General features: G+C 35.8%; 1 protein-coding gene across 1 annotated transcript in view; it reads right to left on the reverse strand.

Moving 5' to 3' along the window:
- Positions 1–1587: 1587 nt before the first annotated feature.
- LOC113082465 (syntaxin-binding protein 5-like) overlaps positions 1588–25870 on the reverse strand; it is a gene marked incomplete at its 5' end in the record, with an annotated part of 88554 nt that continues 64271 nt past the window's right edge. Inside the window, 14 exons of the mRNA XM_026254103.1 lie at positions 1588–1640; positions 5091–5195; positions 11573–11638; positions 12732–12800; positions 15050–15201; positions 16719–16844; positions 17006–17172; positions 17469–17686; positions 18572–18612; positions 20189–20256; positions 20409–20556; positions 21826–21898; positions 23089–23246; positions 23855–23930. Coding sequence (XP_026109888.1) covers positions 1588–1640; positions 5091–5195; positions 11573–11638; positions 12732–12800; positions 15050–15201; positions 16719–16844; positions 17006–17172; positions 17469–17686; positions 18572–18612; positions 20189–20256; positions 20409–20556; positions 21826–21898; positions 23089–23246; positions 23855–23930 — 1520 coding nt within the window. The remainder of the gene's footprint in view (positions 1641–5090; positions 5196–11572; positions 11639–12731; positions 12801–15049; positions 15202–16718; positions 16845–17005; positions 17173–17468; positions 17687–18571; positions 18613–20188; positions 20257–20408; positions 20557–21825; positions 21899–23088; positions 23247–23854; positions 23931–25870) is intronic.

A 25870-nucleotide genomic window follows, 5' to 3' on the forward strand; every position in this document is an offset into this window, starting at 1 on the left:
TCTTTCAATTTTTTTTTTTTTTTTTTTTTAAGGTAACACTTTGGAATAGGTAACACTTGTTAACTATTAACTATGACATTTCTCTTAATAAATTATTAATTTGCTGCTTATTAAAAGTTAGTAAGGTAGTTGTTAGGTTTAGGTACTGGGTAAGATTAGGGATGTAGAATTAGGTCAAGTAGAATAAGGCATTAATATGTTCTTAATTAGCACTAATACATGGCTAATATTCTAGTAGTATATATGCTAATACAATAACTTAATACAATTTAATGTGGTAACTGAGCAGGAATACAGCATCTTCAGATGATTTTCCTGCAGGACTGATTTGGTTCATGAAATTCAGAGAACATAATCTTAGAGGCAGGATGAGAAAGCCCAAAAAACGGAGCCCAGTCCGCAGATGTCTTTACATCTGTTTTCCCTGGCCTGCACCAGGGCAGAGTTTCTAAATGAGCCCAGGATCAATGAAAGATCCAAACTGAAGAAAATATTTCAAAAGCCCCAGTGCATTCAAGGGGAGACAGATCTAAGCACAAAACTACAGAGAACCTACCTTTAGACACACACTCTAACTCTCTGTTTGAGCCACACACACTTACATTACACTCACGCAACACTCATAAATTGGCTTTCTAATAAGAATTGATTTTTAGGTCCTTTTTCTGTTTTTATGACCTAAACCTACAAGATATTTTCATATTACAAAATGACTCAAGACTCGCTTTCTAAGTTCTAATATTTTTCCAAGCGCAAATCGAAACCTTCGAGGATTGGAAACAAGTGTAATCATTCATGGCCCAGATGGTCTATTTTCCTTTGTAATGCTGCACAGCTTGACCTGTTGAAAGAACACTTTCATTATTACACATTAGGTCAAGTTTGGCACAAGAAATTGGAGAGGAAATTGTTCAGCCCTCAGCGAGAGGTATGTTAGTCACAGCCTAGCATGAACAAAAAGCCAGACAGGAAAGAAAAAGGAAAAGAGAACAAGGAAAGATATTTAGCGAAAGAGACAGAGTGAGACAATTCGGAGCATTTCCGTACAAGGCTGAAGAATGATCCAAGTCACGATGAGGCAGCTCACTTGCAGAATGATCTCAAATACATTAGTGCATGTCGTTCAGAGGTAGAAGATGGTCCAATCACAATATGAGCAGGCTTATCATAGAGTTAGAGAATGGTCCAATAGGGTTAGAGCATGTCTGAGGATAGAATGGAGCAATGCCTTTAAGACGTAAAGGATGAACCCAGTCGCGAAAGAGCAAGGTTTCAGAGTGATACCTTTCTTAACTTAAGAATGAGTATGTTGAACAAACCACCTTTGTAAACACTTGCAAAATGTACATGAGAAGCATAATAAATAAAAATAAAAAGGCCACACGCAGAGATGTGAGGAGGTAAATTTTGCAGCCACATCATGAATTCAAATGAGAAGAAAGGGAAAGAATAAAATGCATTAAATATAAACTGTAAAAATGGCTTCATCATGTCATTCTCAACAGGATGGAAACAGAGAAAGTTAATGCATCGAAGGCAAGAATAAGGCAAAAGGTCTGCTCGCTTTCGGCCTACCGTACCAAAGAATCAGTCCTTAAGAGTCTGTCTGGTAGACTTAACTTTCTGCCCTGGTCCCTTGACTGAAAACAAAAATAGGGACAGAAAGGGGGGGGGGGGGGACAATTTAATCCAGATAAGAAAAACAAAACCAAAAGGCCAAAATAAAGGACTTAAGGCCAAATTTAAAATAAAAAAAGAAGAAACATCATATCAGTGTAACACCATGCAGGTGTGCACACTGACATGTAATGTTTCATTCGGACAGTCAATTGCCGCTGATCACATACTGCCACCAGATAAACGGGATTTTGTCTCCGTTTTAGACAAGCCACAAACCACATGCATCCAGCATAAGTTGATAAGTGCATAACTTGAAATCCCATTTTTTTTCATTTCCGTTTCCTTCCATTTGATAGTGGAAATAATGCATGAATCAGTTAAAATCAATGTAAAATATAGAGATTGGATCTATTGTACTGTATTGATCAGAAACCACAAAACCACACAGAAACCAATTACATGTGTGCATGCATACACAATTAGTAAAACAAACACAGAGGTTCAAATTAAAGTGTACATCAGATAAAAAAAAAAGTGAGGTCAACATTTTGCAAGCATTTTCGGCCCCGCAAAGGTTACTAGTGTACCAGTGAATTAAATGTCTAATATGGCAAAGATTACTGGCTGAAATGGACATTTAAAAGAAAATTTGAACAAATATGTAGGAGTGGATCCAAAATACTAATTCAACAGCAGTTTCCAATGGCTATGCAGGCAACAGAAATGTAATAACCAGGCATGGTATCCCAAAGAACGTCTCTCAAAGTCTCTATTTATATGATGTACTCCAGAACACTAAAACACATCGAGCAGAATACTTCCCAAGATGACACTCTCCTCCTAAGCATCATTTCGATTAAATGATAGGGGGAATTTTAGAATGTCATTTTTCAACAGGCTTTTCCACCTTATGGATTCCACGAAATGATTTGATGAATGCAATTTGCTTTCCTATGTTGACCAAAGAGGTCTAAAATATTTGGTGTAAGCCTATCCATTAGCACTTCCCATTCATCTTGGCTGGAGAAGGGCCACCCGTTTTACACGCGAGTCCTTTATGTTACTTGCAAAAATGTAAAATTTTCAATTTCAATGAAAGATGATTTTTATAAATGCACTTGTGGCATTAACTGCCCCCTGCTAATTGGATCCATACTAGTAAACCCAAACCAATAGAGGAGATCTATCATCCTCTCTCTCCATCTCTTCTTCCATGTATGTGGAGTTGGGTGAGATTTGAGCATAAAACAAAGCGGAAATTGCTCCTGAAAATTGCAGTAATTAACATTCTGGGATCAATAAAGTGTGCTTTAGATGTCGAAATGCTTCCCCATTACTCTATACATGATAAAATCAGTCTGTGCACACATGTGCAGGTGTGTAAACATGGACCAGACAGATCCACAGGAAATGTGGGCTAAGTACACGTTGATATGAGAGCAGCACATTAAAGCCATTTTGTGTGTATAGACTCTGTCTTAATAAACCCATGTTGGACATCTTTTGTTACTGTTATCCAGTGGCACAGCTACAATGGCAAACATTACAGCTGGCATCCGCTGATTTCAACATCAGAACCTCAAGTGGCCACCCTGTATTATTGTTTTGTTTTTTTGCTTTTTTTTTCATGGGCACAATTTCAGGAGTTGTTTAGCTGCTCGTTAGAACGTTTCGAGCACCCATGGCTTCCAATCCTGTTGACCTCCTCTGTGAGCCTGACTCGATGAATGGTAATTTGGGATTGTTTTTGGAAACATCTTAAAAAAAAATGTCTTCTGCTATCCTGCACTGCAACTTGCAAGAATTACCGACTCCTTTGCTTTCAGCTCACGTCATTTTCCGCTAATTCATTGAGGCAGATATACTTCAGGAGTAAAGATGCAGACGCCAGACTCTACGATGAATTCAGAGGAATTTCATTCTCAGAAGCATGCATTAGCATTTTTGAGCCACAGTGTTGTTGCTGCTGAAATAAAATGTCAAATCAGTATTTTCCACTCTTGTAAGTCTTTCATCAAAAAATACATTCATTTACTTCTGTCTGCCAAAAAAAAAAAAAAAAATAATACGTCACTACTTAGCATGACCAATTTGGTCACCTTTGTAGTGACCCAGTATTTATTATTATTTTTTTTTTAAAGTGAGCCAACACTAAGGCCATTCACATGCAACACATTTTCTAAAGTGAACAAAGGCATTATTAGCATATAATTATCATGCTTGTAGTCATTCTCTCTGCCATGCTCTAGGAGACAAAGCTTTGCAGTCTGGCACATTAGTGTTAAATTCATTTACATTAGTTGCATCTACACAACTATGAGTAAAAAAAAAAATGTAGCTATTTGCTATGCCTTTCATTAATTAACTTAAACTTTATCAATCTAGAGATCAATAGAGCACTAATAATTGGTAAAATTAGTTAAACAATGAATTCAATTTAAGCTATTGTAAATGTCTCAAAAAAAAATATATATATATATTATTGTTAATCATACTCAAGCTAAATTTTAAATGTAGGGTACAATGGGGCTGAAGGTGCATTTGTTGGGGCCAAAGGTGCAATAATTGACGTGGAATATTTGGCTGAGTTTTCCATTTTGAGATAAGATTTAGTGATTAGTATAATTTACTAAGAAGCACGAAAACATCATATTTTAAAATATGGTATTAATCATATCATAAAAAATATTTATTGTTTCTACCGTATAGTCATATTAAATTATTATATCAGAATTTTTGTCTTTTATATTTTGTACTTGTACAATAAGTGTATGTATGTTTTACATAATTTACATTATTTAACTTATTGAAATAATAACATTGACAGAAAATGGTACAATCTTTGCTGAAGTGATTGTTTTGAACAAGTATTAACTTAAATATTAATGCAAAATTTATTACTTTTGATTAAGTATTTGTACCCGAATATGGGTAAAAAGCTTAGCACCTCATATATTTGTATCATTTCCAATAAAACCAAACAAACTAATTGTATAATTTTGTTTCCCATTTAATGTGTTGTTCCATCAAGATTTATTAATACATTTATATTATTATTTTTTTTTTTTTTGTTTGTTTGCAAGTACTGAATAGAACATTTCCTGTTTAAAAAAATTAAGAACATATGACAAAAATTAAAACACACTTTATTTACAGATCTGACCCTACTAGACCTCAATGATCAAAGCTCTGTCTGGGCTATACGCACAATATCACCCCTCTCATCAACACACACACACAATACATATTACCATGCCTCAATCACACACATGCCTACAATAGCCAAACGTGAAGCACACTTACACATACTCACACACACCTACACCTACACCTCAGCAGCATGGAGCGTAGCACAGGGCACTACGAGCGTGAGGCTACCTCTACTGCAGCATGCAACCCCCAAACAAACACCCACACCGCCACGGGCTTGCTGTGTGTGGGTGTTTTTAAGGGGCTGGGCACATTCTTACCATTGTCCAACAGGTAAAAGACAGGACTGTAGTGGCAGGATCGGAGGTTGGACACAGGTTCCCCTGTGCCTCGAGGGTCATTATGGAGGGAAGGGGTGTAGGGTGCTGGAAATCAGAGATCACACAGTCATTGTCACATCCCAGGCTCAATTGAATACAGCCAAACAGCTTGTAAAAGGTCACTGGGATTCATAACAGGATGCTAAAAATGGCGAACATCACACATGGATTTTTAAAATAATCTAATAGTAATATTATAATCATATTTAATATATATATATATATATATATATATATATATATATATATATATATATATATATATATATATATATATATATATATATATATATATATATATATAAATAATTATGTTTATGTTATTTTAAAATATGTATATTTTAATTAGCTGATGGTAATTAAACACTTATGGTGCTTAAATGCTTACATGCCTCTTTATAAGTTTTAATTAAAGTAACTTTTGATTGTGAACATAATTTTGAATCTGTTACATGACTTACACTCACCTAAAGGACTATTAGGAACACCATACTAATACTTTGTTTGACCCTCTTTCACCTTCAGAACTGCCTTAATTCTACGTGGCATTGATACAACAAGGTGCTCAAAGCATTCTTTAGAAATGTTGGCCCATATTGAAAGGATAGTGTCTTGCAGTTGATGGAGATTTGTGGGATGCACATCCAGGGCATGAAGCTCCCGTTCCACCACATCCCAAAGATGCTCTATTGGGTTGAGATCTGGTGACTGTGTGAGCCATTTTAGTAAAGTGAACTCATTGTCATGTTCAAGAAACCAATTTAAAATGATTCGAGCTTTGTGACATGGTGCATTATCTTGCTGGAAGTAGCCATCAGAGGACGGGTACATGGTGGTCATAATGGGATGGACATGGTCAGAAACAATGCTCAGGTAGGCCGTGGCATTTAAACGGTGCCCAATTGGCACTAAGGGGCCTAAAGTGTGCCAAGAAAACATCCCCTATACCATTACACCACCAGCCTGCACAGTGGTAACAAGGCATGATGGATCCTTGTTCTCATTCAGTTTACGCCAAATTCTGACTCTACCATCTGAATGTCTAAACAGAAATCGAGACTCATCAGACCGGGCAACATTTTTCCAGTCTTCAACTGTCCAATTTTGGTGAGCTCGTGCAAATTGTAGCCTCTTTTTACTATTTGTAGTGGAGATGAGTGGTACCCGGTGGGGTCTTCTGCTATTGTAGCCCATCCGCCTCAAGGTTGTGCGTGTTGTGGTTTCACAAATGCTTTGCTGTATACTTTGGTTTTAACAAGTGGTTATTTCAGTCAAAGTTGCTCTTCTATCAGCTTGAATCAGTCGGCCCATTCTCTTCTGACCTCTAGCATCAACAAGGCATTTTCGCCCACAGGACTGCCGCATACTGGATGTTTTTCCCTTTTCACACTGTGACGAATGGGGCGGGGCCGAGAGACGTGGGAACGAGGAGTGAGGCCAGGTGTAGTGATTGGAGATGAGCTACACCTGCGACCCACCACCGGTCTCGAGTCCCACGTAGGAGATGGAAGGATATAAAACTGGAGCGACGACCGTGAAGGACGAGAGAGGACCAGGCCTGGGCATTTAGTTTATGTTTTGCTTATTATTTTTGCGCATCAGTCATCCGTGAGGGGCTGATGCGCTGTTTTGTGTTTATTTTTGATTATTAAAGTTTCATTTGATTGTGCGCCGATTCCCACCTCCTTCTTCCCGATGATTATGGAGTTTATATTATTACACACACCATTCTTTGTTAACCCTAGAAATGGTTGTGCACGAAAATCCGGTAACTGAGCAGATTGTGAAATACTCAGACCAACCTGTCTGGCACCAACAAACTTGCCATGCTCAAAATTGCTTTAATCATCTTTCTTTCCCATTCTGACATTCAGTTTGGAGTTCAAGAGATTGTCTTGACCAGGACCACACCCCTAAATGCATTGAAGCAACTGCCATGTGATTGTATTAATGAGAAATTGAACAGGAGTTCCTAATAATCCTTTAGGTGAGTGTATATAAAGAACATTTGAGAAATCTTAGGCATGCCATTGCATAGACCTTTGTTTAATGTGCTTTTATTAGAAAAGCCATCTCAACCTTGGAAAATATCTAGTATCATTTTTCTTTTCAGCAGCAACTGACTTTCTTCTTTTTATTTGTTCAAATACTGAGGACATTTCAGCACACACAGAATGGCGGAGATTCTCGCTGCATTTAACCTCGTTAGACAGGATGAATTCACAAATCACTGCAGGTGTCGACCTGAGAGTAAAAATCATGATTGCTGTGTGAATTGATGCCAGACTGCTGAGGGTAAAGATGAGAGAACAGCGTTGTGAGAGAATAACAAGTGTATCAGAGGACTGGTTATTCTGCTTTAACAATAATGGCCTTCCTCGTGTTTTTTTTTTTTTTTTTTTTGTGGAACCATCTGCACTTCTGTCCAAAAGCTTATTTTTTGCTCTCATTTAAATACTGCTTCTTTTTTTTTTTTTTCGTCATTTTATGCCGATATGAGCTCAGGACTGCCCACATTGTTTCACCCATCTGTGCTGCTGCATCAGCTTACATTACATTGACTTTACGGGATAACAGATAAAAGTAAAAGGTGACAGCACATCTGGTATCTAAAAAAAGTGTTTAAATATTTTTAATGAAAAGCAAATTAAATGTTCTTTCCAGTCTAAAAAAGGCAAAATATAAATGCCATAGAAAGTCATTTATTATTATTATTATTACTATGGCAAGAAATCAATTATTTTACTCAACAATGGTGCATTAAACTGAACAAATTTACTATCGATCAAAGAATCCTAAAAAGGTCCCAAAGGTTCCTTACTTTAGCAAAGGCAAACCAGTCTCTTCTTGGCTTATATTGAAATCAGCAGGGGTTTTTTTTATTTTATTTTTTTTATGGAAGGGCACTTTTTATTTCACATCTTTTGCATCTTTTGCAATGCATCACCACTGACTGCAGTGATAGAGCTTGAAAGATCAAAGACGATGTTTTATATAACTCCGACTGGATTCGTCTGAAAGAAGAAAGTCAATTACACCTACAGTAGGTTGCCTCGGGGGTGAGTAAAATGCAGCCTAATTTTCAATTAAGAGACTCTTTAAAAAAACATTATTAACCCTACATGTTTGAATGTTTGTTTCACTTTGGTTTTTAATTTATATTTAAAACATTAGTAAAATTAATTCCCAAAATTTAATTTCTGTGTAATTTATCTACTGCAGCAATCAAGCTGAAGTGACACCGTAAAAATGTTCAGGTAATTTTCTGCCAGCTCTTTTATTTATTTATTTGTATTATTATTATTATTATTTTTTTTTTTTTTAAACAATGTTGTAGATGTGGTTTGGAACATATAGCTAACGTTTAGCTACCCTGTATAAAAAAAACAGCTTAACCACCTAAATGACCAAATTAGACCAGCTAATGAAGAGCTAGAAACAGACTACCAAATTTAAGAATACTGTAATATAAGGGCTTAGACTGAAAATGTTACCACAAAAGTAATCTTTTATCGGGAGATGTTTTAAATATTTCATGATGATATGACACATTAAGTTAAGCTTTTGTGCTTCAGAAGGGGTTTAATGCACACTCATCTCTGCAGGTTAGACAAGTACAATAAGCTTATCAGAAAATTGGAAAACAAATTACTGCTTTCTGTCCTTTCACATCCACTTTATTTTTCTCCCATTTCTCCCTTTCATCATTCTTTTTTCTAAAAATATATTTGCTGGTCACAGTCGATGGCTGACATTTCAGTTTATTAACCACCTGGCAATGTGCCACAATCAACAGGGTCTCAGCAACCCACCTCACCCTGCTGACAAAAACAACACCCGCACAAACAACAAACAACAACAACTAGTCAACTAGATAGAGAGATATAACACTTATGAGAACTTCAAAGTGGACTGCAGCCCAATTGCTGGACTTGATGGGGAGTAGGGCAGACTGAGAGGTGTGCTTGAGATCAGAGATGATACTGACGAGATGATGTTGCAAAAATCAACCTTTTTCAGATCAAGTAAATACATTAGCAGCTAAAGCAGAGTGTCATTTTATATCAGCTGAGGTGAGCACATGAAGTGTTTGTAATGGTAAAGGGTTCGTGCCCCTGAGCAAACGCATGAAAACAGCGCCAGAAACAGCTGCGCAACATTGAGTCCATTCAGTATTTATCTGTTCTGGCTTAATGCTACTTTCAAAAGCACACATCTACAAGCTAAAATAGAAGTATTAACAAATTAAAAAAAAGGTCATATAACAACAGTGCCATCAAACATTTATTTGATTCAGCCAATTTCCATCATCTCAAGGTTAATTAGGTTTTTTTCTTTTTTTTTTTTTTTTTCTGTGAATGTAGCACAACAAACAGAGTCATGTGCAAATAACATCTTTTCATCTGTGGTAAGGCACAAAGTTAACAGAGGACGTGGATTCCTGATCCCTACCTGTTTCAATGCTTCTTTAACGATGGGCACCTTTATGTCCAGTGTATATATATATATAATATATATACATAATCATGAAAATAAAGAAAACTCTTTGAATGACCAAACTTTTGGTCTGTACTATATATATATATATATATATATATATATATATATATATATATATATATATATATATATTGTGTGTGTGTGTGCTTGTTTTCAGAACTGACACAGTGGTGTCACAAAATAATATGTTAAGAATACAAATATCATGAAAAATATAATTTAAGGGCAATATATTTATTCTTCTTAACTAGTATATAACACACAAAATGTACATTATTGTGCATATTTTCCAATCAGCTGTCATTGTGCCAGATTATGTTAAAAAAAGTGAAAATATAATTTAATTGTAGGATACTTAAACAGAAAATAGCTTTAACAAGCCAATGAATCTGCCATTACATTCCAAAAACATTTGGAATGCCTTACCATCAAGGCAGAATCATATTAATTACAATATTCGAAATGTAGGGAGGGAAAAGTGATGCATGTCACATGCATCATTCACTCAAACATGAGTGCAATGAAATAAATACAGTACAAACAAACACAAACAAATAATGTATTAGTATTCTCCTTCATCTTCATTATTTATATTTTCTCTAGAGTCCTTCAAAATCTCTTTTCATGTTTCAGTGGCTGATGCCCAGAATCTCAGTCCAATTTTTGGCTGAATTCCCCAGCCAATTGTAGAAGGCCATTTCCCGACTCCTGTCATAATAGCTGCTTCCACAAAAAAAAACACATCTGAATTACTCAGCAGCCTGAAGCCAGCACAACAAATCCCAAAGAAAACACACAAAGGATACTGTTCTGACAGCCAGTTCTTTACCACAGAATATTCTAGAGAAAATCACACACATGTGACGCCTGTGCTTCACTACAGACTTGAGATCTTAAAGGAACTGTTCACCCAGAATTGACAATTCTGTCACTGTTATATGAAAACAATACATCAACTTTTCTGTAATCCACAGAAGAAATAAACTGATATAGGTTTGCTCATTATTTTTTCAAATGCTCGATACACCACCACATTTCAGAAGTGAATCTCATGTATCCTTTCTTACTCTCAAACTACTAATGTCAGGCTACAGCTCAGCTCATCTTACCAAAGCGACTTGCATCTTTCAGGATGCCTGCTGAGCTGGGAACTGGGAAAACAAGCAGAGGCTTCAACTGCACTGAGACATGAGAGTGAAGTGAGAGAGAGAAAAACAGACAGCACATTTTGTATTCTTAAGACACCACACAAAATGTGCCTCTGATATTTCAAACAATAATAACTTAAAAAAGTCACAATACAATATTTTTTTCCCCTGAGAAATCAAAGCGTTACTGAAAGAATTCTTCTAAATCAAGAGCTCTATTTAGATCCTCAAGGACAAGCACTGTAGTTGTCGTCATGTTCATCCCACTGAGGCGATGCAAACAATGAGTAGAGCTCTGTAAACATGAGCATATCCTCATAAAAATTCTACACAGGTTATGATTCCTTTAAAGAAGAAGAAGGAAGAAACAAAGACATTGGGGGTAAAAGAGCAGTCGAAAAAAGCCTCCAGGGACTGAATACCTGTGCTGTGGGGAAACTCAGAAGAGGACAGAAAAGAAAAAGATGAAAACTGCTGGTTTGATGAAGGTTTGAAGGTTTATGTGAGTGTCGGAATTGAGAAGTTTTGGTCATTAAATCTGAAATGTGTGACTTTTTCACCACAAGTGGAATCAAGTTTTTAACATTTTTGTGGCGTATTTGTGATTATCAAAGGTGATACTGCTATTTGAGATAGGCTTGGTCATGATAGGGTGTGACTATATAAAGTGGGTGTGGTCAAACATGGGTATGGCTGTCAAAGATAGAAGTATAGACATATGCTTGATTATCAGAGGAGGTGAGATTATCATAGATGTGTGCGGTCATGAGTTACCTGAGGTGGGTGACTTGCTCCTCTCTAGGTCCAAAGACACCTGATTATCAGAAAGCTCTGTAAGGCCTGCCATGGAGGAATATGGAAGGCATAGTAAGAGGAAGAAGATGGCAATAATCATCGGGTTCCATGACCACCAAACACATTTGCATGCATCATATCACCAGGACAAACAATGTGGTCTGAGACACTATCATGATCCTGGAGCGATGCAAGGAAGATGTACAGTATAGACATCTTAATAAGAGAGTTTTTAAACATTTAACTAGGTGTATACGGTATTTATGGCCATGGCGTTTTTGTTCGGTCAGTTGTGAATATGAGCTGTTCTGTATATTAACTCCAGAATCAAGCATGTGTAATAATACCAACAACAATTCCATGCATGTGTGTGCATGCAAGAGAGACAAAAAACGCATCGAGGTTACTCAAGGCATGATGGTAAAAACATGATGAGGCCTCCACTGCAGAAATATCTTCATTTTAAAAGTGTGTGTGTGAGAAACTAAAGTATTTCTGCAAAGTACATGGTTAGCAATTTTTTTTTTTAATTAAATAATAGCTATAACTTTATATGGTCATATACATAAGTGCAGTGAAAGCCTCATTTTCACAAATAGAGTATTTTATTTTGTATTTATTTACACAAAAAAAAGTTCTTCTGCATATAAATTCACAAGTCACTTACTGTAGAATGATTGTAACTTAAATTAATATTTTTATATTGACTTTTGTCCCTATACAAAAACAAGTTCTTTTCAAAAACTTTCTTTTTTATGGATAAGTCATGTCATGTCCTGTAATGTCATGTCTTTTTTTTTTTTTTTTTTTTTTTAACACAGTGTGAGAACGTGGTCATTTGTGATTGGTTCATTTACACAAACCTTTGGCACAAATCAATAAAACACTGAGCAAGGAGACAATCAAAGGTTGTAACTGGATGTTTTGATGTACGCAAATTCAGAATATGTGATATCCTGTAACAATTCATTTAATTACTATAAATAACGCTGCATTGAATTTAATATGGTATGGTAAATCTACCTATTGTAAACTTCCTCAAAATAACACATTTTGATAAATGACATCCCATTGTCTGTGCTTTGCCTCCTTGCTGTTGTGTTGCCCCTATCGATGTTTCATTGGAGACATGACTTACTCTGGTAGGAAGTACGGATCCGTTTCTTTGAATCGGAATAAAAGTTAGACAGGCCGCGCATGCAAAAGTCTGCAACAGCGCCCCCATGCCCCAGCACCGCCACCCATGAGAGGAGACATGGAGTGAGGGAAGGAAAACAGGAGGAGAGAAGAACAAAATAGGCTCAGAGTGACAAAACGCACGTGACCGCAATCTGAGCAAGACCCAGTGTACTGAGGGAGAAAACGAAGGAATGAAAATAGGAAAATGAATCCTAACCTTTTGCTTTTTATACTTCTACCAAAAACAACAAAATAAGGCAGAAAACAGAACTAAACATAAGGAAAAGTCCTTTCAAGATTAACAGCCACCACGGAAGGTGGCACAGAAATTGTACGAACAAACATAAATATTGACATAAAACAGAAATGACTTCTCTCGTCAGTGTTTATCTTTAAATATATATGTGAAGATGCATTTAGCATAAGTATATATTAGTATTATGGAATCGTTTTGCAGATGGATCCCCTGTCTAAACTGAGGGTGAAAGTCTGACAGCAGCAGGATCACATGAGCTTTGCTGTTTTTGTACCTACTGGAAGTTACTGCATCAAAATGTTGCATTTTGTTGATTGTAAAGTAAGCATTTTAGTTTTATTATGTTGCTGCACACACAATGCAAACTGCAGCACTGCTGATACAGTGGGGTCCAAAAGTCTCAGACCAGACTGAAGCTGTTGGTTTAAAAAAAAAATTCAAACCTGGAGATAAACGTAAGTTGTAGATTTTAAAGTATTTTTTTAATAGCAAAACACAAATACGCTCTGCATTTTTTTTTTTTTTTTTTGTCAATAATGAAATAAGCTTATTATGACCAATTCTCAATCAGTAATTATTAATTTACGTCATGAACCAAAAGGGTCCATTCATTTATTGGTCACTGATAGGTCTTAACTCGTGTAGGTGTACATCAATTTAAAGATATTTATACTACCATTCAAAAGTTTGGGGTCATTGATTGATTGATTGATTGATTGATTGAATCACATTTGAGAACAAATACATTTATCTTAAATAAATGCTTAAAAATTATATTCATCAAAAATTCTGAAAGAATACTTTTCAACATTGAAATGGTTCTTGAGCAGCAAATCAGAATAGATAAATCACACAAATTAATTATATGTTAAATATATTTAAAAAGAAAACTGTAATAATAATTTGCAATATTTCTATTTTCACTGTATTTTAATTAGATATACTGTATGTAGTCTGTGTGAGTATAAGATAACAAAATATATAATATAAAATTACTATTAAAATACGAAAGTACGATTACATTCTAATGAGTGATAATTTTTTTTTTATTATTATTATACTGACAATTTTATAATAATAATAATAATAATAATAATAAACTGCATTCAAATTTTCAAAATAGAAACATTCTGATCAGTGGTCTCAGACTTTCGGATCCCGCCATATATATATAGAGAATGACTAAAGAATGAAATCAATGATAGAATAAAAACTGAGTGGGACCTCCGCTCCTTTTATCGGATTGGAAAACATAAAGAGTACAAAACCGTCCCTTTATACACACTGGCCTGAGTGTGTGGGTGAGCGTTAAGACATTCTCTCTTCTTTTTTGAGAGCTTACATAAGCTACGGATCAAAATCACTCTTCGACTGCACCGAACGACCTTTCTGCCCACCTCTGCATCTCCATGTCGGCTCAAAGCCTCTTGGTTTCTAAAGATACAGCTGCCTGAACAAGAGGAGGGAGAGCGACCACTTTGAAGTGAGGAGCCAGTATGGCCGCCTCCCCACGGCTTCCTTTTGATTAAGCTCTATGAAAACAGATCTTCATCTTCAGCTTTCACTTATGACATCTTCTTTCTCTGGATGGTCGTTTGAGTGTGTATGTGTGTGAGCAGTCGGGGTAGGAGGAGAGAGGAGGGCAGGTGGAGCGAGATCTGTGCTGGATTAGTAACAGCGAGTTCGTATGGCAGGTTACGTTGTGTTCTCTGTTACGTGTCGTTCTCAGGCAAAGACCAACAGCAACAGAGATACAACAGACGACATGCAGAGAAGGCAACCGGGAATGCAGTCTGTCCCATGCAGTTAAAGAGAGGGACTGTGTGCGTATGTGTGTGTTAAATGTTAGACAGCCTGAGATTTGCAAAGTCTGGTTTTGATGAAATGAAGTGCTGAGCATGTTTGTAGGTGCATGCCAGTGACGTGTGGTCATAGCTGAAATTTATTTTACAGCTTTGTTACAAAGAAACACACTGTGTTTGAACATTTGTGGGATTCTGAGACACATAGTGCATGTGTACCTGATGTGGACTGTCGGTTTTTGCGAGGAGAGCGTGTTAGTCGCTGGAAAGGGTCTGCGGATCCGTAAAGCTCCAGGGTGTTCATACACAGCAGAATGGTTTTCTGCAGGTAGTCCACCACTGCCAAACCATTGCAGTTACCTAGAGCCAACCTGCACGAACACACACACTCACTGAGCATACACAACTATGTTTCATATTAGATATACAAAAACCCATCATAAAGTCCAGTTATGACTAACAATATTTCTAACGATCACAGCTATGTCTAAATATGATATGCTATTTGAATGTATCACACAGCTTTGCCCAGTTTACATTTCCCTTGAAGAATCTTTAGTTTATATTATTCTTTTATTATTTTTGTTTGTATTTTTAAAGTGGGATAATACAAATAAATTGCATTTATTCATTCATATTCATTTTTATTATTATTTATTTATTTTTAGCACTGGCCCAATGGAATGTTTGACAAAACAGATAGGACAATGTATAGGACGCTGTCTGCGGCACCTAGCAACAACTCAGAACAATGTAAAGATTGACGAGACGAGATGAGATGAGGCAGACCGGACGAGAAGTGCAGCGTGAAGCGTTGCTTCTCATCCGGCTTCAGAACCATCTTAGCATTGGATCAAATGAAACTTTCAAATATATTACAGGAAACAATTATTTAACGGCTTTTAGTTGTTATACCAAATTATAATATTTTTTCAAAATTTTATAAAAATGTCTTTACCTTATTTCTGCCCCAACGAACACATAACTATAATATATGTTGTCTAAAATGCTAAACATCCAACAGGTTCTACAAGGGGTGTGTAAAATGAGACTTATTTTAAAATGTTCCATTAATTACTGGTAAATCTCACACTGTGGGTCCAGTCATTAACAAACTATTCACAAGACACACATACACAAATTTGGACTGTATGACATTAAATCTGCTGGAATTAATTCAAAGTCTTTCTCACTGTAGCCAGACATCAGCATGGCAACCTTTTCTCGTAATAATGCTTTAGTGATTATGATTGAATGTGGTTGTGACTGAATCAAAACAGGATGACAACAAGTGAAAGATTCAAAAGAAGGCCAACTTAGAATTAGAGTTTTATCACTTCAATCAAAATCAAAGACCCTGCAAGCTGGAATAACAGCTGGACACATGAGTCTGGAGTCTTTATGATGACAAATTCAATTACATTAAACATGAGAGCACTGGTGTTTGATTACCATACTCAGTTACACTTAATGTTAATGTCTAATTATTTCCATTAATAAACCATTCACTGCAACTTTTGCCTCAATAAACTCCTAATTTGCTGCTTATTAATAGTTATTAAGGTACTTGTAAAGTTTAGTTTCAGGGATGTAGAATATGATCATGCAAAATATGTGCTTTAAACAGCCAATATGTTAATAATAGACATGCTAATAAGCAACTACATGAAGTCGAAAGTGAGAATTGGTCCCTATACTTAACTGCTGTCCCATACTCATATACCACAGTAAAGTCCACAAAACCTTGGTATTGCCATGGCACTGTATAGTAAAATACTACAGTATTCATTTTCAAGGCAAAATGGAAAACACTATTAAATTACAGTAAAAAGTAAGGATTCTATTGGCTGAATAAAATAGATGACTTCAAAGAGGTAGGGCCACTTACAGTCCGTATGCAGAGTTTAAATCCAAGCTGGTGATTTGTTGTGGCGGTTCTCCATCGACCCATAATAACTGAACCACCAGCTCCGCCTGGTACCCAGGAGGCATTCGGATCGTCCGATCTTTAACCCTGTGACGACAGTATTCAGATTCAGTATATGTGGAATCTGTTTTGACTGTTACACTTTACTGACCTAATACTTTCAATGTAGAATTATCTAGTAAGCAAGTTCATCTTATCAAGTCCTACATAGGAAAACATAAACAGTGAGGAATGTTGCATAGTCTCACTTGAGGCAAGGGATGCTGTCCCGCACACTGTCTGGGGTGTTGCTGCGGGGACTTGGAGGCTGAGGTTGAGGTGAGAGACCGCTGGGGTCCGAAAAACATGGAGTGTTCTCTGTATCCGATGGAGAGATGACATCCTCCATCTCACACTGAAGTCGCACTTCTAGGGACTACACACACAAATGCAACACAAAGTTAATCCATCAAATCTATAGCATGTACTCAAACTCTTAAAGGTTCACCTTAATTTGCACAGTTCACTCAAAATGAGTTTCTTTCTGCTGAACACAAAAGACAAGTACAATTTTTTTTTTTTGATTCAATAAAAGTCAGTGGCATACAATGAAATTAAAACAAAATATCTTATTTTGTGTTACACAGAAGGCCATAAAGGTTTGGAACAACACGCAAGTAAGAAATGTTGATAGCATTTTTGGGTGAACTATCACTTTAAGAGCACACTCACCGTGATGGTGGTGTTGGCGTCATGTTTGCTGAAGCGGTACAGGATGACGTGGGCGCTGATGCCGACTACACAAAAGATACGGCTCTGCGGGCACCAGTTGATCATCTGAATGGCATAGGGGTCTTCCTCCACAAGCTCAGCGCTTCGTCCCACATCTCCACTCTTAGGCTTCTCAAACACCTTTGACGTCTTGAGCTTATACAACATCTGCAGTGTGACTGACAGAGATGGAGGTTATCACCACATCACATCTTATTACATAATGAATGGTGATGAAACAGTACTTTAAAGGACATATTTTTTTTTTTATTTAGTACAAGTTAAGCTTAATCAAAAGCACTTAATAGTAGCATAATGATGGCACCATAAAATATTAGTGTCTACTTTAAGGGGGGAAAAAAGATTATAAATTGTTAAATGAAATTGTTGAATGAAGATGTTATTTATTTATCTGTATAATGCGCACAAAAAATATTCTCTTAGCTTCATAAAATTACAGTTGAAGCATAGATGTCAAAGGTCTTACAGGTTTGGAATGATATGAGAGTGAGTAATTAATGACAGAATTTGTGTTTTTTGGTGAACTATCCCTTTAAAGTCCAAGACTGATAACTGTAACAATAACGTTTTAATAATTGTAAAAAAAAAAAAAAAAGCACAGATGAATTGTTCACCTCAACACCAGTGGTAACAAAGTAAATAGTTTCAGGTTTTGATGTAATGCGGAATACAACATTTTAACACAAGAATTCATGTAAATGTTTCAATAAATGTATAAACTTCGTTCTTTCGCACCATTATTCAATAGAAATTGAGAAATGAATTGATGATCAGCATTATGCCACACATGCTGTCGGCTGAACTTAACTTGCACTGAACCTGGAATATTCCTTTAAGTAATGCCCATGGTTGTGAAACCAACACATATTTGGTATTTGGATGTCCATTTTGGTCATATATTGTTTGGTTATAGTTGTAAAGAATGAAATGAGGAATCATATGTAAAAGCATAATGGGGGGTAGCAGTAAGAGAAAAAAAAGTGAGACAGAAACAGCATGAGGCTGAAAGGAGGGAACATGCTTGTCAAAGCAAAAACACTTACTCGCCGTGGCATCCCAAAACTTTATTGATCCGTCTGCATGTCTGAGGGGGACAACAAAGAGGAAGGAGAAAGAGCGATCGTATGAGCCAATGAGTGTGTGTGCTAAACCACTTAAGAGAAAGCAAGCAATGACAGCTGTGGAAACGGGAGGGCAAAAGAGGCAGAGAGAACAACACGCAGGGTCAATAGCGCGATTGAATTAAAGCAGAGAAGTGCGATACATTTACCAATGAGAGTCAAGCAGAAGGGGACATTTTAGACATCATTGACTTCAAGTGAAAACAAACGGAATCAATGCATGCTTCGGAAGAAAAAAAATCAATCCAGAGTTTTCAAGCAAATAAAAATACTATAAATGACCTCCACATGTGGGTGGAAAGTTTCACTTTATTGAGGCAGGGGCGTGAAACTATTTTAGGTAGGAAGCGCCACCTTGTGTGGGCCGTGTTTTATTTTATTATTATTTTTTTTACTTCCATTTATTTTAACTGCGCAACAACCCTTTTAAATCAACTGAAGGTCAAGATAAACTTAATGCTTTCAAAATTGAGGTGCAAGAAAAGCAAGCACATTGTTTTTCTTATTTAGTTCTACTAATTTAACATATACTGTGAGATGCATTTTACTAATTTTCATTACAAGCCTTTAGATTACATAAACATATGACATCATAACAACATCATATGACATGGTGTAAATGATAATAAACTGTAATATTCATGAAAAAAAATCTGTCTTGGATGATTGTATGTTGGACATTGTTAGTACAGTAGATACATTAGATAAAGTGTTGAAATTAAGTTTAAAAGTAAGTGTAAAAGAGTTTATTTTGTAAAAGTCGTCATGGTCAAAGGTGACCATATTTATACAAACACTCATTATTGTATTATATCTAGAAATCATTCATTGGAGATTTGGCAACAAGTGTGACATTCAGTTTTTACTCCCAATATTTTTCCATGTACCTGTCAATACTGCTGTGAGCGACAATGTGATAAATGCACAAGCATCCAAGTGAGAAAATGAAGTGTGTTGCTCTGGGACGGCTGAGCCATCCACATATTCAGTTTCAGACGAAAAAACACACATTTTAATCAACTTGATGCTTATGGGAAATGCAAAAAAAAAAAAAGAAGAAAAAAAAAAAAATTCTTCCAATGCCTAGTAACCAAATTCATGTTAATATAATATGAAATAAACAGAATTTTTTTGAGCATGTTTTGTTAAATACTATAAACACTATCAGAATCTCTAATAAATACAGTTCTTCTGAATGTTCTATTCATTAAAGAATCATGAACCAAATAGCAAGTTTTCCACATTTCCACAAAAAGAAAAGAAAAGAAAAGCAAATCAGTGTATTAAAATGAATTCGGAATGATCGTGTGCCATTACAATTAAAATAATGGCCTAAAAATTAACTTTAAAAACTTTAAATTACGTTTAACAATATATTGAAATAGAAAACAGTTACTTAAAAGTGTAATAAAACTTCACAGTATGATTGTTTTACTTAACTGTTTTTAACCATTTGAACCTCTTTCAAAAACATACAAAAATACTCTAAACTTGAACATAAACCCGAAGTGTTTTTTAATACAACAACTTACAACTTACCCTGTGATGATTATCTCTGGGTATGTTTGTGAACCCACCGTCCATGTGCCACCTCTGAGCGGCCACTCCTGAACACAAACACATAAACACATTTCTATAACACTCAACTGCCGAGCAAATTAGATCATACGTTTCACTAAGCACTTCAAATGGAAGGCTGCAATTTGGGTCATCGAGAAACTCCAAAAAATTAAAGGATTAACGAAGAACTTTGACAAACCTTGTGGCTGTAGCTGGTCTTTTTGTGTTTAGCTCCTATGGAGTAAAGCACGGGTATGATGTCGGGGGGACAGTCGGCAAAGTAAGCCGTGCATGTGACCGGAGACTCATGGATGTCCATGGGGTAGGGGTTCTCAAAGATAGGAAAACTACAGGAGAGAGAGACTTCAAAATAAATAACAGGCATTTATGAAACACAAAAGATTGTGACTCATTTCTCATAAAATAGCCTATATCCGTGACCGTACATCCACTGAAAACTGTATTTAAGTGCATTATGTTGCTAAAGACGACCATAAACAGCAAAAGGCAAGTGTCTCCAACCTTACTTTAAGTGAGAGCAACCAGAAGGGATAAAAGTGCTAAAGGGCTACATGTTTGAAATACATAAGAACGAGAATTATTATGATAAAAGAAAATGAGGCTATTTATAGAATGTGCTCTGTGGGCGACTCTAAGTGGGCTACCAGGTACTGATACCCACGAGTCCTGTATTAAAGCAACTGACCCACATTTATGCAATTGAACTACATTATCCACTAGAAGAATTAGTATTAATTTAGATTCTAATCATAATAATAATTTTGAAGTGCAACTGTTATTTTTTATTCTTAATGAATGTGCCTTTACCATATTGCTATTGCTGACATAAAAGTAATAAGCACAAGGTTATGTTTGATTTGACCACATTTTTGAGAGTACCTGTATGAAATCATTTTAAAATACAGTACATTGCAGCCTTGAGTGGCTTACTGCTTTTACTATATAAGCTTATTTAACTAAATAATGTTTTTAAAGAACATCAAACTAAACCAAAGTACACTTTACAGTTGAAGTTAAATGGAATTTATAGATGACTGTCTGGTTTAGAGAGGGTTTGAGTACAGCTGTTTGTTTGTTCCTTCAGTGTGTCCTTGTGAAGAAATGACCTTAAAGCAAAGAAAACATCTGATGTAAAAGTGGCAGGGTTTCTATGGCAGGAGCAATGCTTAAAAGAGTGACAAACAGCCAGTGTGTGTGTGTGTGTGTGTGTGTGTGTGTGTGTGTGTGTGAGAGAGAGAGAGAGAGAGAGAGAGAGAGAGAGAGACAGAGTCAGGCTGACCTTGGCTCTGGTTCTTAATAATGACTCATTTGATGGATGTTTATGAGTGACAAATCCAATGATATTTACTCTTAACAAATAAAGACACACACACACACACACACACACTCAGATTTCAACTCTTTTCCACAAAGCATCTTCAAAAGTAACACGCACGGACACAAAATGTATTGGGTGTTGAGCGATGTTGCCTCTGGTGGAAGTACTAGTGTGAGGTGTTGTTGGAGTACATCACATTGAGTTACATCATTCAGCCATAAAGTGTGTGAGTTTGGCAATGGAAACAGAAAGAGATGCTGAAGAAGAGATTGCTCACTTGCTCTGGGATAGATCAACCACAACAAAATCTTTCTCCAGCAGAACCGCCACCGCATATGGCTCCTGGACCTCTGTCAACACAAACACAACATCTCAAATAGTCATCTATGAACTCGAGGCAAAGTGAGCACAAAAACATAGATGTATGGATTTTAATCATTTAAAGGAGACGTTTGAAACTACACCATTTGACCCCACTGACTTTCACTGTATGGAAAAAATACACAGACATTTTTGAAGATTAAAATCATTTATATGAAAATTTGTGTTGCACCGAAAAAAAGTCTTACAGGTTGAATTCACGACCAAATTTACATTTTTGTGTGAAACATCTCTGTAATAGTGAGATACAACCATTTGTTTTTATTTGAGCATCCTGACCAGCTCCGAAAATGTTTGTCTGACCAGTAGAAGACGAACTGAATGTTCAAAAAACCTTGACTTACAACTCTTTCTTTTTCTAATTGTCTTTATTCTGGTGGTGCATAAATTACACACTTCAGCTTTAAGCTTTGTGAGGAAAACTAATGAGAAGGTGACATCTTGAAACCAAGGGGACGAAGGCATTAATTATCTCCTCTGTGTTTGTGTGTAACAATTATGCACAGCAGAATCCATAATTCTCTTTCATGAAAACCGTACAGGTGATGATGATGCAGGGCCATGTACTGTGCTGAATATGCACTGGTCAGAATGAACAAACAAGCAGAATTTAAAATAAAAATTACCAATTGAAATCACTTCATATTTGCTGGATGTTTGCCGTATGTATGCTGTTGTATTCTGGGTAACAAATTCTGTGCATTCGTGTACATATGCTTGACAGGGATTAGTCTGTATCTGCTTTTCTCAAGAGAAAAAGACAGATATAGCGATACACTCTTTCCCCTTGACTGAACAGAGCCGAAGCTGTCACTTCTCAAACCATTCAGGATCAGTTCACGTGTAGCATTTCACCTTACTGATGTCGGATTCACAAATGACTTGTTCCTTCAGGTTGGACGTTTCAAAAGTTTTTGTGTAATTGATTCACAATGCATTTTCAGTACCATTCAAATGTACTGGTTTGGTATTATTTTATACATCTTTTATACTCACCAAGACTGAATGTATTCAGTAAAATAAAATACAGTAATATCTGTAATATTATGAAAATTTGAGTTTAAAAATAGCAGTTGCCTGTTTTAATATATGTTAACATTTAATTTATTATATGGAAGAGAGCAGGAGACAGAACTCACAGACAGTTCAGTACACTCACCGTTGAGATAAGGCGTATCACAGAGCACTAGGAAGTCCACTATTGGATAGTCCATCTCTAACACTGTGATGGCTTTGCCATGCATGATGGTTAGGGTTGGTCTCCGTCCTGCCTTGTCATACGAAAGACCCCCGGAGAAGACAATAAATGCATCACTACTGGAAGACAGAAAATAAGCAAAGTGTTAACTGAAAACCACTTTAGTTTCTCTTAATTTCTTTCTTTAACAAGGCAAGAACCAAAAGCTAATATCTTATTAAAAGGCAAGTTTTATGCTTTGTTTTTACGTTGAAAATCCCCTTAACAAATGGAAAATATTGTTTCAATTTAAAGTCTTTTTCACAACCCTGAAATACTCTCTATACAAATAGGAAGAAACAAAAGGTGGGAAACAATATTACAGCCAAGCTAATCTAAAATATCATTAAAACTGAGGCAGCCACTCATGACCACTTCTTTGAACACAGCACTGGGGAAAACGGCAAAAAAAAAATACAAAGAATAAAACAAGCAATCAAAAATGGAGTTTCTTCAAATTATGTTTTGTTGCTCATCTCCCAAGGAAACCAGACTTTATAAAACAGGCAGTAAACTTTAATTGTTTTGTGACAAGATAAAGCGGCAATAATGGTTCTCAAGTGGAACTTGGACACATCTGTCGCAAGCAAATAGGAGGACTAAATTCATCCACAGCACTCAAGTCTGCATTCCCCAAGATTTATCAGCTGTATATTGGTCTGTTTGGGATTGCTGTGTGTTCTCTTACCTGTTTCTGGAGGTTTTGTATTCGACCTTGAGAATGGGTTTACATGATTCTTTTCGACCATCTCTCTGAGTCTTGCCTGAAAAAAAAAAAAAAAAAAGGCTTGATGGTGAGCTCTCACTTTTTCACCTTATTTTTATGTCCAGAACTCTCAGATTAAGAAACCAGTTTTCCCAGTGTGAGTGTGTTCATCTTTATATAACCACTGAGCTGAAGGCCGGGACCCCAAACATACAAAGACTGAGAGTGAATCACTTATTCCTGTCAAATCAAACTTGCACACACACACTGCGAACCCACATACTGAATCATCCTCCATAATGAACACACCTGGTGAGGTGAGTCATATTTCACTAATAGATGATGAGTCGTGGCTGAAGGGCTCTTAAACTGTGTGTGGGTTTACTTAGCTATACTTTGGGGTAAAATTTAGCCCTAGAAGTTAAGTAAGACTGACAAAACCTCCCTTTTGGTTCATTTGAAGACATATTAATAAATAAAGTTTTGTTTTGTTTTTGTTTTTTGTTCTACAAATGCAAAAAAAAAAAAAAATGCTAATTTTAAAGGTTTGTTTGTGTGTGGGTTAGGGTTAGTCTGGTATAAATATAAATAGCTTCATATAAAATAATAAAAGGCTAAGGCATGTCCACATTTAGGGTACAAGGATGATACACCAGCAACATTTATTTTTTTCTTTTACAGGTTAAAATATCACATATTATTTGATAGGAAGAAATGCAACTGAAACTGAAACTGCAACTGTAATTATTAATCTCATTTAAATGTTTAAAAATTTAAGGGTCATATGGTAATGGAGGCTCAATGTCTTTTTTATGTCCAAGCCTGTCAATTACATTATAAACATTAAAAATAATTCATACAGAGGATTACTAGAATACAATTAATTCCATAATAAATAGTGGTCGACCGATATATTGCCAAGGCTGATATATCGAAAGATATTTGGCATTTTTCAAATATCGGCATTAGTCCATACGTTTTTCTGCTTGGCCGATGTATTCGAGACGTGACTTTGACGGCGCTGAGAACGCAGCACCTGAACTCACATGTGCTCATATTCTCTCTCTTGTTCGTCGTCGTCATTAGCAGTTCTGTCTAATATGGATAGAAGTCTGTCTAATAATCAGATAGAACGGTTAAACAAAGGAATGAATAAATACAGAAATTATTATAATGATTGCTTTTATATCAGGCCTATTAGTAATAGAAAGGCAAACATTATAATACTTTCTTGTTTGCCGTCAGAATTAAGCAAAATATGCATTTATATAATTTAAACAAATCTTTGAATGACTAATGAACATTTAATTTCACAAACCTTGCAAACTTTGTCAAATACAGCTGTAAGATCTTGTGAAGTGTGCATTTTTATCCAGCATGATCGGGTGTTCTCTGCGTGATGGTCAGTCCATCAGAATTTAATGCTTTAAACTTTAAACTCATGATTTCAAATGATGCTCTGCCTTTATGCATTTGACCACTGTAATATTAATGTAATTTTCACTGTATGTAAAATGAGGGTTACCCTGGATTTATTTGAAAAATATGATTTCCAATGCACACAAACTTCCAAGAATATTGAGTGCCCTGTTGATTATAGCGTATACTTTATCTTTAATTATATTTTTATTAAATATTTATTTAGTAGTGAAAAATACTGTAATTTAAAGTATATATATATTGTTTAATCCATTGTCAAATGATTTCAAACTTCTTAAATAATAATAATAACAATATTATTATTATTATTATTATTATTATTATTATTATTATTATTATTATTATTATTATTATTATTATTATTATTATTATATCGGCTATCGACCCCCCTGCTTTCCAAGATATTGGCATCGGCATCAGCTGTCAAAAAACACATATCGGTTGACCACTGATAATAAACATGTTTAAGCCTTTTTTTTTTTTTTTTTTTGAGAGAGGCTTAAAGTAAAAATGTAAAAAAGGTTGCACCAATTCTCACTTTTAACAATTACTATTAAC

This window comes from Carassius auratus, unplaced genomic scaffold (genome assembly GCF_003368295.1).
Source record: "Carassius auratus strain Wakin unplaced genomic scaffold, ASM336829v1 scaf_tig00036192, whole genome shotgun sequence".
Taxonomy (NCBI): domain Eukaryota; kingdom Metazoa; phylum Chordata; class Actinopteri; order Cypriniformes; family Cyprinidae; genus Carassius; species Carassius auratus.